A 14,317-nucleotide genomic window follows, 5' to 3' on the forward strand; every position below is an offset into this window, starting at 1 on the left:
ATGACAACTCACAGCTCTTTTCCACACTGCAAGAATGTCTCCTGTGAGTCACCTTTGAGCTAAGTGTATAGCTGTTTGTTGCCGGTGAATAGTTTTCTATTCACATGATTCTTGAAGCTGAGGTGCATCTAACAGTTGATGCCACATCAGTTTCATTAACAGCGTTTCTTTCTCTATGGTACATAAATCATGGTAAACTTGGAATAGAATACATTTCCTAGCTGATGCTCACATTTCTTTTTTTTCTTCAAACACAGGTAGACTGAAAACCAGAGTTCTACCTTTCTTATCAGTCATTCCTTTCAGCACAGTTGATAGAACTCAGGGCTCTTGGTATTAGTTAAACGAGTACAATAATAACAGGACTCTAGGGCTGGAGAGGTGGCACAGTGGTTAAGAGCACTATCTGTGCTTCCAGATGTCCTGAGTTCAATTCCAGGCAACCACATGGTGGCTCACAACCATCTCTGCTGGGATCTAATGCCCTCTTAGGTATACATGCAGACAGCACTGCATATCAAATAAATAAGTAAGTCTTAAAGGGGTAGGGAAGAACAGGAATCCAGAGAGGCAGGTGTGCTACAGTGTGAAAGTCTGAGCAGTGTGTGCAGGTCTGTGGGTGAAGAGCAGCTTATGCTGCTAGGCCTGCTTTGTGTTTGGTTTTCATGGTCAGGAGATGAGTTTTCTTGAGAACCTAAGTTTTTGACAGGCTAGGCATTAGCACCAAGGATCTAGGACAAGCACTTTGTCCCTAAACCTGAAATCTAGAGTTCAGCATGGAATTCAGGTGTGGAATGAGTTCCCAGGGTCATACTCCTCTTCAGTGCTGTGAGCTTCCTGTTTTCACTCATTGGCACTGTCTTGATTACGTTGTCTATGATGGTAGCACACAGGCTGCTGCTAACATCTTGTTTTCTTCCCCTGCCTTAGTGCTATTCCCTCGCCACACCAACGCCGCTGCTCGAGACAACACCATCAACCTGATCCACACGTTCCGGGACTATCTGCACTACCACATCAAGTGCTCTAAGGTGAGGGCACCACGCTGTTGATTAACTCTCAGTACACACTTCAAAGGGGCAGGAGAGATCACTCAGTGGAGTTCTTACTGCTCCTTCAGAGGACCCACGTTCAGTTCCCAGTGCTCGTGTGTCATTTTCCTGGCCTCCATTGACACACACACATAATGCATATAAATTCATGCAGGCACTTGCACACATATACAGTAATTTTTTATTAAAGGAGCTTTAGAGGCCTTAAGAAATTATCTCTTGGACCAAAAGTGTAGCTCAGTGGTAGAGCACTTGCCTAGCATGCTCAAGGCACAAGTTTGGCCCCCAGTACCACAGTAAGACAGATTTCTCTCTCCTCTTTCATCCTGCCTATGGTAGAGGGATGGGGTCTGTACCTCTGGATTGTTGCTTAACTGTCCTGCTGCCTGTGCACCCCAATATGTCCTGCGGCTTACCCCAGGGAAAGCAAAGCTGTTTTTCCGGAACGAGCCTGCTTCAGGTCCTTCTGTGTTTGTTTTTAGGCCTATATTCACACACGAATGCGAGCGAAAACATCTGACTTCCTTAAGGTGCTCAACCGTGCACGCCCAGATGCCGAGAAGAAAGAAATGAAAACAATCACGTGAGTAGGAAGAGCCACCTTCCCCTTCTGCGCTCAGCAGGAGGCAGCAGGTCTCGATGCCCATACCCCAGGTGACTGTCCCAGGCCAGCAGGGCCAAGCGTACAGCTACCAAAGTGAGAGTGCAGTTAAAAGGGCTTCTCTACTGATGGGATCAGGAAGAGAGTTTCTCTTTCCTGAGTCTTTCTGAGCTACAGGAATGGCAGCTGGGAAAAACAAGGGCTTTTTAATTAAAAAATGGTTCTCTTTGGACTTAAACTTGAAAAGTGAGTCTCTTCCTTCTGTATTCCTGGAGAGGTGGATTCAGTCATTTCAGGACATTTATTTAGCTGACGAGGCCTGAAGCCAGCACCTACTTGTTCTTTCTGTTGCTCTGTTCTCAGCAGGAAAGGTGTACAGGGCAAAGGCTACCTTTGTCAGGGAGAAAGATGGCAGGCAGAGCAGTGTGGCTCTGTATGCTCAAAAGGCCAACGAGGTGCAGGACCTAGAGCATTCACCCTACCTGCGTGGCATAGAACACCGTCCGCTCTTTCCCTGCGGGTAAGGCCGCTGTACCCAGTTAGGCCCCATTGCCATTTGAAAGCTCATCTGAGTACTGAGGAGTAGGTGAGGAGTTTTCGGTCACAGGAAGATCAGGCATCTGTGGGCTTTTTGACGAGAAGTCTCTCCTGTCTTTCTGCGCTGCCACCTACACCCTCAAGGTTGGTGTCCATCTGATCTCTGTTTAGAGAGATCACATCAGATGCCATGCCATGGTGTGGCACCTGCGTAGCATATCTCAAAAGTACAAAGCTGGGGCTGGAGGGATGGCTCAGAGGTTGGAAGCATTGACTGCTCCTCCAGAGGTCCTGAGTTCAATTCCCAGCAACCACATGGTGGCTCACAACCATCTATAATGAGATCTGGTGCCCTCTTCTGGGGTGCAGGCATACATACAGGTACAACATTTCATACTAAATAAATAAATAAATAAATATTTTTAAAAAGAGGTACAAAGCTGTAAACAAACATGCCCAAGGACTCACTTGTTTTTTCTGTCCTTACAAGACTTTGTCTCCTGGTGCCTACAGTCTCTCCTTTCCCTCCTTGTCTTTACAAAAGTGCTTTCCACCAGCTATCACTGGGAGACCTGGAATAGGAAGGGAAACTTGCTCTGGATGACGTGTCAGAATCAGCCCGTGGCTGCAGCAACTGAGGCTGCTGGGGACTGACACGGGAAGGAAATACCCATTGCTGACTTCTGGCCATCACACACACACACACGCACACACTGCTGACTTGTGGCCATTACACACGCGTGTGTACATGCAGTTGCACATGCACAAAACAAGAAAAACCTATAAAATCAGAAAGTTCAAAAGGTGGGGAGTGTTATAGCTTGGGACTGCTTACATCACCTTCCTTCACTGTTCCATGGCTCATAGACATTCCTGGTGGTTGCTGCTAAATTGACAGAAAGAGGCAGGAATTGATCTCTGTCCTGACGTGGGGCTGGAGGAAAATGAATCTTCTACAGGAGTGAATTTAGTTCAAAGACCTCCGTTCTGCCAAGTGTAGACAGTAAAATAAAGTGGTCCTATTAGGAATGTGGCCCTGAGCTAGAAGCTGACTGTGAGTCTGTGCTCCACAGCACTCTACTTGTTGGAAAGGGCCATCAGTTTGATTTGGGATAGGCAGGAAACATGGAGAGCTTGTTTTTGCTCTCCTTTTCCATAATTCTCAGGTCTCACTTCTAGGCTACTTTGCCAAATACCCTTGGGGTAGGTACCATTTGTACCCTCTTTGTGGGTCTAGTAACCCCTCTGGGGATTTACTGGGTAGAAACAGACACCATAGCTTAGGAATCCAGAACCAGCAAGTGTTCCAGGAGCCAAAGGGTGCTCACCACATGACAGAGATGTCTTTAACCTTTTTGTTCGATTGGTTTTTTGAGACAGGGTTTCTCTGTTGTAACCTTGGCTATTCTGGACTTGCTTGATAGACCAGTCTGGCCTCAAACTCACAGTGTCTCCCAGTGCTGGGATTACAGGTGTGCGCCACTGTGCCCAGTTGGGTTTTTTTTTTTTGTTTGTTTGTTTTTTGGTTTTTGTTTTGTTTGTTTTTGCTTTTGAGACAGGGTCTCACTATATATCCCTGGCTAGCCTGGAACTTAAAAGAGATCCACCTGCCTCTACCTTCTATGTGCTGGGATTAAAAGCATGTACTATCATGCCTGGCTGATGTTTGATTTTTAAGGTAGCTTTGTACTTTCTACCTCCTATTGAAAGGTTAAGGAATTGTTACCTAAATGGGATCAACTGCGTAGAAGGAGCCTCAGTGAGCAGAAATTCAGGTTCACCTAAGCCATCTGAAAATTAGAGAAAGGTGTCATGGTGGCACATGCCTTTTTCTGGCACTTGGGGCAGAGGCAGGCCTAGTTACATAGTTAGTTCCAGGGCCACATAGTGAGACACTGTCTCAAAAATAAATAAATAATTGCAGCTGATTTTCCCATCTGCTGGGACATCCAGTGTATTTACAGACTTGGCATGATGTTAGTGTTAAGTCAGAAGAAAGGTAGTAAAGCCGTCTTGTGAAAAGTGGATCTTGCCTGAAACCTTTGGTACCTTCCAGTACCTTTACTTGAAGACTGTCTCTTTCCTCCTTGTTTGGTGTCCCTTGGGCATTCCATCCCAAGTCTAGAGTGTAGGGAGGAAAGAAAGGACATCTAGAATAATCCTTCATTCTCTCTGCTTTTGAAGGGGGAAGACATTTTCATCCCGCTAACTCTTGGGAACTGAGGAGGAAGCTGTTGACTGAAGGCTGGACCGCTTGCTACTGGATAATCGTAGCCCTTCATGTTGCACCTCTCCAGGTTCTTAAGGGATTCTCCGTTTGGTTCCATTTTGTACGAGTTTGGCAAATAGCCTGCAGAAACGAGCTGTGCTTGCAAGGACTTCATAGTTCCCAAGAATTTAAAAAAAGAAAAAAAATTTCAACTTGATCAACTTAATTTCCTTTTATTTTCCCTCCCTCACTCCCCTTCCTTTTCTCCCTTTTCCAAGCTGTTTGCTTTGCAATATGTTACTGGTAATGAGTTGCAGGTAATGCAATCTTAACTTGTTTTCTTCTAAGTATTTGAGTTCAAAACTCTGTATCTAAAGAAATACGGTTGGGGTCATTAATAAAGAAAATCTTTCTATCTTAATTGAGAATTTGCTGGTTTTCTGGACTGTGAATCCAAAGAAGAGGAGGAAAGGGTGAATCTGCAATGCCCTTGAACCAGCTGGCCAACATGGTTTGGATTCTCTTTAGAGGAGGGAAGGGCTGGTTTGTAAACTGAGGATAACCTTGAATTTCTGATCCTCCTGCCTCCACCTCTCAAGTGCTAGGGTTAGAGGAAGGAAGGGCTAAGATCTAGAGGAAGGGAGAGCTGGTTTGTAAAGTGGGGTGAGTGGGGGGACTTGACGCAGGCACATCAGGTAAGGAAAAGTCATCATATCCTTTGGAATGCAGTTACAGATGTTTTTGGGCTGCTCTGTGGGTCCTAGAACCAACCCACTTCTCTGCCCAAGCAGCAGGTGCTAACCACTTAGCAACCCCTCTTATCTGGCATATCTACCTTTAATCTGAGCACTTAGAGGTGGAGGCAGGAGGATCAGAAGTTCAAGGTTACCTTCAGCTGTACAGTGAGTTTGAGGCCAATCTGGGCTACATGTGAGACACTGTCTCAAAAAATAATAAAGTGCTTTCTGTGTGGTATGTGGGTGTGTATGATAAATGGGGATTTGAGGGAGTGGAGGGCTGGTTTTGAAAGAGGGTTTCTCTGTGTAGTTCAGCTGCCCTCAAACGCAGAGGTCCACCTGCTTCTGCTTCTGAGTAAGACTGAAATTAAAGCTGCTTGTCCTATCATACATAATAAAGGGCATTTCCTACAATGTGGTTCTGAGGACTCCAGTGTGGAGCCAATGCAGACCTGCCATGGTTCCTCCCACATTCCAACAGATCGGGGTACCTAGCAAAGTGTGCTGTCTGCTAGCAAGATATAATGCCAAAAATAAAATTTGGTACAGTCTTGTCCTGAGAATTTTGAGGGCTATCCAGGATGTTTTGAAGGCTGTTCTTTTGTTTCCATTTCAGGCAGTGTGCTTTGAACTAGTTTGACAATCAGTGAGTTGTGTTGTGCAGTCACCTGACTATATACAACCAGCACTTTCATTTTCTACAATTTTGATCTTGAAATAATAACATTTGTATGCATGTGTTAGAGATAATTAAATGAGGTCTTGTCACCTTTCCCAGTGGTGCCATCTTGGGTGATTGTAGCTAAATATCACATCGTGCTCCCCAAGCCCACTCATCTCCCCATCCCTTTATAACCCTCTACCCTTGCAGCCTTCCTCCCAAAAGAAAATAGAAACAAAAATAAGACAAAGCATAAAAACATACGGTAATGGAAGCTGTAGTCTGTCACAGAGTGTCCCGCTGACCACATCTTTACTTGGAAATGTTTACTGCAATGAGTCATTGGTCTGGTGCAAGGCCTCTGGTTTCTGCTACATCAGTATTGGATCCACACTAGGACTCCTGGTTATCCTGTTGTTGCCCTGTGTCGTGGAGATCTTATGTTTTGGATCTGCAGAGCCAGCCATTTTATAAGCTCAGCGGTTCATAGATAAGAGAGATGTTGGGGTGGGCCAACTTAAAGCCCTGGATCTGAGTTGACCAACCCAGCGAGCTCTCCAGCAATGCCCCAAGTTAGCTCCCCCAACGCTGCAGGTAACAAGGGGCAGGGTTTCTCTGTAGAAACTACTACACAGTGTTTACAGGACACAAGGAGCAAGTAAGCTAGAAATCCCCTCCCCACTGGCTAGCATTCAGTGCCAGAATGATCTTGCCAGTTAAACACCCATAGGGCAAGACATGGGACACAGTATAGCACTGCTGTAACTACTGTAGGGGTGGCTCTGGGATGGGCTAGAGTGCACTAACCTGATCACTTAAACCTGAGGGCCCAATAGGGGAACACACCATGGTTGCTTTCGCTAATGAACAAGTTGTTCAACTGCAAAGTACAATATCCATAGGTTATTAAGCTCTCAGCCTGGAGCAAAGCAGCTCATTTTTTGAAGGGGGTGATGGTTAATGCAGAGGCTTGTAGCAGATCTTACCGAGAACATGCGATTGACAAGTGCTCAGCCTTAAACTGGCCATCTACATCAACTTCTGTCTCCTTCCTGCTGCCAAGACCTGGGGAGCATCAGAAAAGATGTGGCTAGAATGAAAATGGCCCCCATAGGCTCATAGCAAGTAGCATTATTTCAAAGGATTAGAACAAATGGCCTTGTTGGAGTAGGTGTGACCTAATTGGAGTAGTGTATCACTGGGAGTGGGCTCTGAGGTTTCCGCTCAAGCTAGGCCCAGTGTCACTGTCTTCCTGCTGCCTACCAAGCCAGATATATAGCTCTCAGCTACCTCTCCAGTGCCATGTCTGGTTGCCTGCATGCCGCCATCTTTCCTGCTGTGACAAATCTCTGAACTGTAAGCCAGCAAATTGTCTTCCTTTATTATTTATGTTTTCGAGACAGGGTTTCCCTGTGTAGCTTTGGCTGTCCTGTACTCACATTGCAGACCAGGTTAGCTTTGAATTCACAGTGATCCCCTTGCCACTGCCTCCTGTGTGCTAGGATTAAAGGAATGTACTATCACCCAGTTAATGTTTTGTAAGGAAGTACTATAAGTCATAAAACCGGGTTGATTAGAAATCATAGGAGAAAAGTATAGTGGCATTAAATATTCTTATCATAGTCAATCTGTCTAATTCCACAATACTTTGTCAACATAAAAAAAAAAATCCATGCTGGGGCTGAGCACAGTGATACACGCCTATAATTCCAGCATTCAGGGAGGCAGAGGCAGGCAGATTGCTGGGTGTTCAAGGCCAGCCTGGTCTACAAAGTGAGTCCAGGACAGCCAGGGCTACACAGAGAAACCCTGTCTTGGGGGGAGAAATCCAGTCTGATGGAAGAAGGGAGAGACATTTTCTTCAGTGATTTAGCCACTGGAAAGGTGTTCATGCACCTGCAACAACACTAATGTAATTCACTGAATCCTTGAAAGTGGAAGGACGGCAGGGGACAAGTGGGGATGCACACGCATTGCATGTTGTAGGAAAATAATGCTAATTAATACATACTAAATGGGAAGAAATTGACTTGAGTTGGGCACAGTGGGTTACACTTGTAATCCCAGCACTCCCAAGGTCATGGCAGAACTTCAGTGAGTTCTGGGCCCACAGAGTGAGACCTTATTTCAGAACAGTGGGAAAAGAACAGGTAAGTGCATGTTTTACAGCATGGGCATCTCTGAGGCACACAGGCACAGATACACATACATATGCATGTATGTGGGTGGGGTTCCTTTCCCACCCGGTGCTAGGGCTGGACCTCAGAGCCTCGTGTGTGCTAAACAACTGCCAGCCAACCCTGAGCTACACTCTGGATCTATAACTTAGCCACATAGTGATCTCAGTTGCTCCCATTTTTTTAAAATGTTCTTTGAATTATGGGTCTGGGTGTGTGTACATGAGTGCAGGGGCTGTTGGAGGTTGTACTCTCTTCCCTAAGATGGCTGTATTCTTCCTGCCTTTATTGGAGAGCGGAAAGCGGGAATTTCTACATCTGAATGGAATATGTTTAGCAGGAAAGGAAATGAGATTACAGTAAGAAATAGAAGGGGATTGTGAGATAAAGGAAAGTGCCCTAACTGCTTGTTGATGCTCGTATGTGGTACTTGACATCCGAGCTGCCCTCCTTATAGGCTCCACCCAACACACCCTTATTCAGACCTCCTGGAAACCTGAGCTGAGAGAATGTGTTAGGACTGCTAGGATTCAAGGACTGCTAGGACACAGGACAGGACAGGACAGGACAGGGTTTCTTCTGCCTCAGCAACTGAATAGGGGTTTCTCCTGGCCAGTCTGTTACAGTATCTAGAAAGTATATCCACATGAGCTTTAAGTGTGGGCCAACTGGGGGTGGTGGTACAAACCAGTGATCCCAGCACTTGGGAAGCTGAGGCAGGAGAATCAAAGTTAGCCAGGATCCTGACCAATCTTTACAGTATCTAGAACGCTTGCTTCTCAATGCGTGCATCTCAAGCCCTTTGAGGATTCAAACAACCCTTTCACAGGAGTCACCTAAGACCATCAGAAAACACAGATATTTGCATTACAAATTCTAACTAGCAAGATTACACTAAGAAGTAGCAATGAAATACTTTTATGGTTGGGGGTCAGCACAACATGAGGAACTGTATTAAAGGGTCACAGCATTCAGAAGGTTGAGAAGCACTGGGCTAAGAGTAGTGCAGGTAGCTGGATACGGTAGTGAAAACCAGTGATTCCAGCACTTGGGAGGCTGAGGCAGGAGAATCAGAAGTTCAATGTTAGCCTGAGTTACGTACCAAGACCCTATCTCATTGGGGTGAGGGTTGTTAAGCAATAGCTAGCTGAGAAACAAATTCTGAATAAAGGAAGCTTTATTTTCCTCCCTGGTCCAAAGTAACTGTTTTTCAGACCTCATAAAGTACAGCCACCCAGTCCCAAATGCACTGGGCAAATAAAATAGAAAGTGAGGTCCAGGGGGCTTGGGAGATGGCTCAGAGGTTAAGAATACTCGCTGTTCTTCCGAAGGTCCTGAGTTCAATTCCCAGTCAACCACATGGTGGCTCAGAACCATCTATAGTAAGATCTGGTGTGCAGGCAGAATGTTGTATAAATAATAAATAAATCTTTAAAAAAAAAAAAAAAAAAAAGAAAGTGAGGTCCAGGAGGCTTCTGAAACAGTCTGGATTGTCCACCCCAGCACATGTTCTCCACCAAAAGCAGGTCAGGGCCACAGGCAGCAGATGGAGCGTCTGAAAACTTGCACTGGAGCCTTCTGTGGGTAGAAGGGTTTAAAAAAAAAAAAATAAACTGTCATGGCCCAGGGCATGACAGTTACAGAGAGGAAGCAGATAAGCTGAAGTGAGCACAGGACAGAACCCAGGGTCTCCAGCTCCCACTGCCTGAGCTGTCCCGCTCACACGTCATACCACACACAGTGTTTAGACAGGCCAGAGAAGAAACAGACATCCTGAATCTCTAGGGAGGGAGGCTGGGAACAGAAAACAGGCTGTTTATTCCTGGCAGCCCTGTATCTGAGGGGTCTTGCACCACTTCAGTTCAGCCCCAGGCTGAACTCTCCCAGAGCCTGACTCATGCCCCACTGCCACTGCGTGGGTCTGAGACTGTGTGCTGGCGTCCTGGAGGATGGATTTAAGGCTGCTCTGCTTAGTCTCCCAGTACAAGCCCCACCTCTCCAGGCCCCTGGAATGTATGCCAGAGGGCAGGAGGGCAAACAGTGCCAGAATCCTCAATCCTCTGGCCTTTGAGGCTGCATCTCTCCAAAGGCACTGCAGTCCACTTGCTCTGTGAGGAGGCTGCTCTCATCTCAATTCCAGCTTTCTTGCTGCAACCCCAGCCTGTTTCAGTCCTTAGGGAGTTTGGCTGGGCTCCTCTCCTGCCTTCACTCTAAAGCTGCACTTGATACGGGTAGAATCGAACATGGAACTCTTGGCTTCCACACTGCAAATTTGCCCTTCTCTCACTGTTCCTAGGTTTCTCAGTTTTCCTGAGGAGCAAAAATGCCATCCATTTGATTTCCTGGGCTCCCTACCTGCCTTTCCTCGGGGGAGTACTTGTTTGAAGGGGACAGGTGTAAAAAGCAGAAATCCTAATGCTGTGAGCATTAACTGTAATCAAGTACTGGAGAGCCAGGGGCTGGTCTAGTTACCGTCTTTGCCAGAGGGGGAGTCCCTTTTTTCTTTTGTCTGTTTGGTTGCTTTTGTTGGTTTGAAACAAGGTCTCACTATGTTTCTGAAGCGGCTGCAACTTACTGCAACCTTCATGTGCCGGCACCCAAGCCCAAACCCGGCTTAGGTAAGTACAATTTTAAGCTTTACTATGCACATAAAAAAACTGAGTTGAGCCAGGCATGGCGGCACACGCCTTTAATCCCATCACTCAAGGAGGCAGAGGATTTCTGTGAGTTCGAGTCCAGGACAGCCAAGGCTACACAGAGAAACCCTGTCGGGTCGGGGGGGAAGCAGTAGGACCACCGCCAGCCCTGTCATGCCAACCAATCACGATATATGTCTTTAAGCTGCCATGGAGGACAAACCGGTCATTTGTTGAGTTGACCTCCCCTCAAGCATTGTGGTATCCACAGATGCCTATCACATTCCCCACAGGTCACTTTTCCTTTGGAGAAGACTGACAGTATTGAAAGAGTCTCATTGTAACCCAGGCTAGCCTCAAAGTCACTGATCCCCCTGCCTCAGCCTCCAAAATGTCGGGATCATAACCGTGAACCTCTACAGCAGATACACTTGTGCCGTGTGCACAACCCAAAACTTAACCCAGAAAGCAGTTGAGGATTTGCTGTGAAGTTCAGTTGACAAAATACGAACCTAACATGAATGAATCCTGAGTTCTATAACCTGCCTGTAATGTGGTGAATGTAGGACCATCAGACATAGTGACACAAAGCTATAACCCTAGTATAAGTGGAAGCAAAAGGATCAGAAGTTCAAGGTGATACTCCACTACAGGAGTTCAAGGACAGCCTGGGTATTATGAGACCCTGTCTTACGACATTGGAAAAGTTAAGAGGTATATAGGATGAACTCAGACTCAGGAAAACAAGGCAGGATTTCTAAGCTAAAAGGCTCATCTAATGATGGGGATCAGTGAAGATTCTCAGGCTCCCAAAACCTAGCCACCATCCCCCATCTTGCATGCACACTGTCCTTTGGTGTGTCAGCAGAAGGATCTAGCTGGTTGTGGACTGCTGACTGGCCATCTGGGGTTTAAGATACCTAAAACAGCGCTACTAGCAGGAGGGGAACTGTGCTGTAGATCAAACATTATTCATCAGCTAGAATGTATTTCCAAGATGACCCTGGCAATGACAGCAAGAGGGTTCTCAGTGGTAAGGAAATGCCACCTAGGTTTCATGATGTGGCAGACTGCTAGGGAAGGGTTCACTTACACAGGAGGGGAGGCCTCTCAGTAAAAGCAGTCAGGATGTGCCAAGTCCCACCCCAGAGGAGGAGTCCAGGCTTCAGGAACCCAGGCCAGGGCAGAGTCTGAGCAGGCAAGCCTGGTTCTTGCTGCTCCCGGCATAGAAGCACCATGCACTCATTGGCCAGGACACCCGGCATGACCCGAAGACCTGTGAAGAGTGGTTGCTGTGACTCTCTGATCCTCAGCTGAAGGGCTGGCAAACACCACCTGCTCCTAACAGCCATGTGAGTACACATCAACCAGCTCTGCTCCTGCACTAGCTAAGCCTCTGGAGTATCCAGGAGCCGTGGTTCACACACCGCCAGGACCTTACCCCGGCATGTCATTCATCTCTACCTTTTTTGCTACTCTGAGGGAGGCTGGGGTGGAAACTAGCTCAGGCCAGGTCTCAGGAGTTTAATAAAAGTAGACGGTGTAGGGAGGAAGGGCAACAAACTAGGAGGGGCGACAGGCTGTGGGAGATGGAAGAATAGGGCCAAGGGAAGGGAAAGCATCAGGAGTGCAGTTTGGGAGCTGTTGAGAAGGAAGGAGCGCATCTCACAGCCTAAGGTAATCACACAGCTGATGCAGGTCCTGGGAGAGGCCAGAGGAGCCCAGGGCGGAATCCTTCCATATTGACTTTGATCCTAGCAACGGCAGATGCTCCTGTTGACGGGATCCAGGACCCCTCCCTCCCTCTGACCCTCCAATGTGGCCTGGGCCTGAGATCAGGCAGCCAAGTTGAAAGCAAGCTAGTGAGTCAGTTTGGAGGCTTCTCCTTGTCCCCTGGATTCAGCCTGTGTTTAGAGGTGAGGGGTTTCTATCTTTGTTCTTGCCGCCCCCCCCCCAATTCCCTGCCAAGTATCTCCCCCACCCTTCCCTCCGGTTCCCAGGAAGAGCCTGTTGCTAGTGTGGAGCGGATGAGTTAAGTTTATGGGCTGGAAGTCCTACTGGGAGGCTGTTTATTGAACTATAACCAGCTCCAAGTGTAGACCCGGTAGGAGTGCCCTCGGTGACTTCCCAGGCCTTCGGGAACCTCTCACCAAGTGGCTGGCCAGCCACTGTCCTCTCTAGGCACCCTGACATGGGCAGGCAAAAGTTGACAAATGCTTTGGGTAGGTTGCCTTCTGGTCTAAATGGACATAAAACACAGTGCCCAGGGGCTTTCTGTTGGGCACTATGGTTCTTGCCTGAAGGGCAGCCTCTTCTAAGATACCGCATGGAATACTTACGTTGCCAGAACTGATTTTGCAAGAGAAACCAAAAGCGTGACTTTTCTGTAATTTTTTAAGTTGGCAACAGAGAACTTCTGTGTCAGCAGGCCCATAGTCTGAGGCTGTAGACTCTGTTAACATGTGTCCCCACCAGAACATGACTGCAGCGCCTACCTAACTCTGGCCACTCCTCCATCCAGGCATGCCGGCTGTAGCTCCAGGCCTTCCATGTGCCAAGACCCATGATGACACACAACAACACTGGGGAGGTGGCCAGCTCCATTCCAATGGGGGTTTTGGGGCTTTCCCTGGCCCTGGCAAGCCTCATCGTCATCGCCAACCTACTCCTGGCCCTAGGCATCGCCCTGGACCGACACCTGCGCAGCCCACCTGCTGGCTGCTTCTTCCTAAGCCTACTGCTAGCCGGGCTACTCACTGGGCTGGCACTGCCAATGCTGCCTGGGCTGTGGAGCAGGAGCCATCGTGGCTACTGGTCCTGCCTTCTTCTCCACTCGGCCCCCAACTTCTCTTTCCTCTCCCTGCTCGCCAATCTGCTGCTGGTGCATGGGGAGCGCTACATGGCTGTGCTGCAGCCTCTCCGGCCCCGTGGCAGTGTGCGGCTAGCCCTGCTCCTCACCTGGGTCAGCCCCCTGCTCTTTGCCAGCCTGCCTGCTCTGGGCTGGAACCACTGGAGCCCTGGTGCCAACTGCAGCTCCCAAGCCGTCTTCCCGGCCCCCTACCTCTACCTTGAAGTCTATGGGCTTCTGCTGCCTGCAGTGGGGGCAGCTTCCCTTCTCTCTGTCCGAGTGTTGGCCACTGCCCACCACCAACTGCAGGATATCCGACGACTGGAGCGGGCCGTGTGCCGTGATGCGCCCTCCACCCTGGCCAGGGCTCTCACCTGGAGGCAGGCTAGGGCACAGGCGGGAGCCATGCTGCTCTTTTTGCTGTGTTGGGGGCCCTATGTTGCCACACTGCTCCTGTCAGTCTTGGCCTATGAGCGCCGTCCACCACTAGGGCCCGGAACTCTGCTATCTCTCATCTCACTGGGCAGCACCAGCGCTGCAGCTGTGCCGGTGGCCATGGGTCTGGGTGATCAGCGCTACACGGCCCCCTGGAGGGCAGGTGCCCAAAGGTGGCTACAAGTGCTTCGAGGAAGAGCCAAGAGGGACAGTCCAGGCCCCAGCACTGCCTACCACACCAGCAGCCAAAGCAGCACTGACCTGGACTTGAATTAAGGAATGCCTCCCAGGAGCCTTCATCCATCTCACATGCCCACCTCTTTGGATTAGAGCCCTTTCTCCGTAAGACCTCATCCAGACCAAATAAATCTCTGGACACCTTTGCAGGTTATCTTCTTCCCTATCTTAGGAAGTAGGAGGGACA

General features: G+C 48.3%; 2 protein-coding genes across 5 annotated transcripts in view; both read left to right on the plus strand.

Moving 5' to 3' along the window:
* Positions 1–4,820, plus strand: part of Arpc2 (actin related protein 2/3 complex subunit 2) — a 31,461-nt gene extending 26,641 nt beyond the window's left edge. For both annotated transcript variants that reach the window (XM_021664361.2, XM_021664354.2), the window contains 3 exons: positions 931–1,031; positions 1,535–1,635; positions 4,375–4,820. In XM_021664361.2, coding sequence (XP_021520036.1) covers positions 931–1,031; positions 1,535–1,635; positions 4,375–4,399 — 227 coding nt within the window. In that variant the 3' untranslated portion in view covers positions 4,400–4,820. The remainder of the gene's footprint in view (positions 1–930; positions 1,032–1,534; positions 1,636–4,374) is intronic.
* Positions 4,821–11,777: 6,957 nt separating this feature from the next.
* On the plus strand, positions 11,778–14,277 carry Gpbar1 (G protein-coupled bile acid receptor 1). Of its 3 annotated transcripts, none has more exons than XM_060368622.1 (3): positions 11,783–11,962; positions 12,300–12,526; positions 13,132–14,277. In XM_060368622.1, exon 3 carries the CDS (start codon positions 13,174–13,176, stop codon positions 14,167–14,169), a length of 996 nt encoding a protein of 331 aa, XP_060224605.1. In that variant the 5' UTR covers positions 11,783–11,962; positions 12,300–12,526; positions 13,132–13,173; the 3' UTR covers positions 14,170–14,277. The 3 variants fall into 3 exon arrangements, with proteins under 3 accessions (XP_021482127.1, XP_060224605.1, XP_060224604.1); XM_060368621.1 differs by having other exon boundaries at positions 12,369–12,526; XM_021626452.2 differs by lacking the exon at positions 12,300–12,526 and having other exon boundaries at positions 11,778–11,962.
* Positions 14,278–14,317: the final 40 nt, after the last annotated feature.

This window comes from Meriones unguiculatus, chromosome 15, assembly GCF_030254825.1.
Source record: "Meriones unguiculatus strain TT.TT164.6M chromosome 15, Bangor_MerUng_6.1, whole genome shotgun sequence".
Taxonomy (NCBI): domain Eukaryota; kingdom Metazoa; phylum Chordata; class Mammalia; order Rodentia; family Muridae; genus Meriones; species Meriones unguiculatus.

Coding starts and splice junctions, on each gene's coding strand:
- Gpbar1 (XM_021626452.2), top strand. CDS start 13,174: ATGATGACACACAACAACACTGGGGAGGTGGCCAGCTCCATTCCAATG.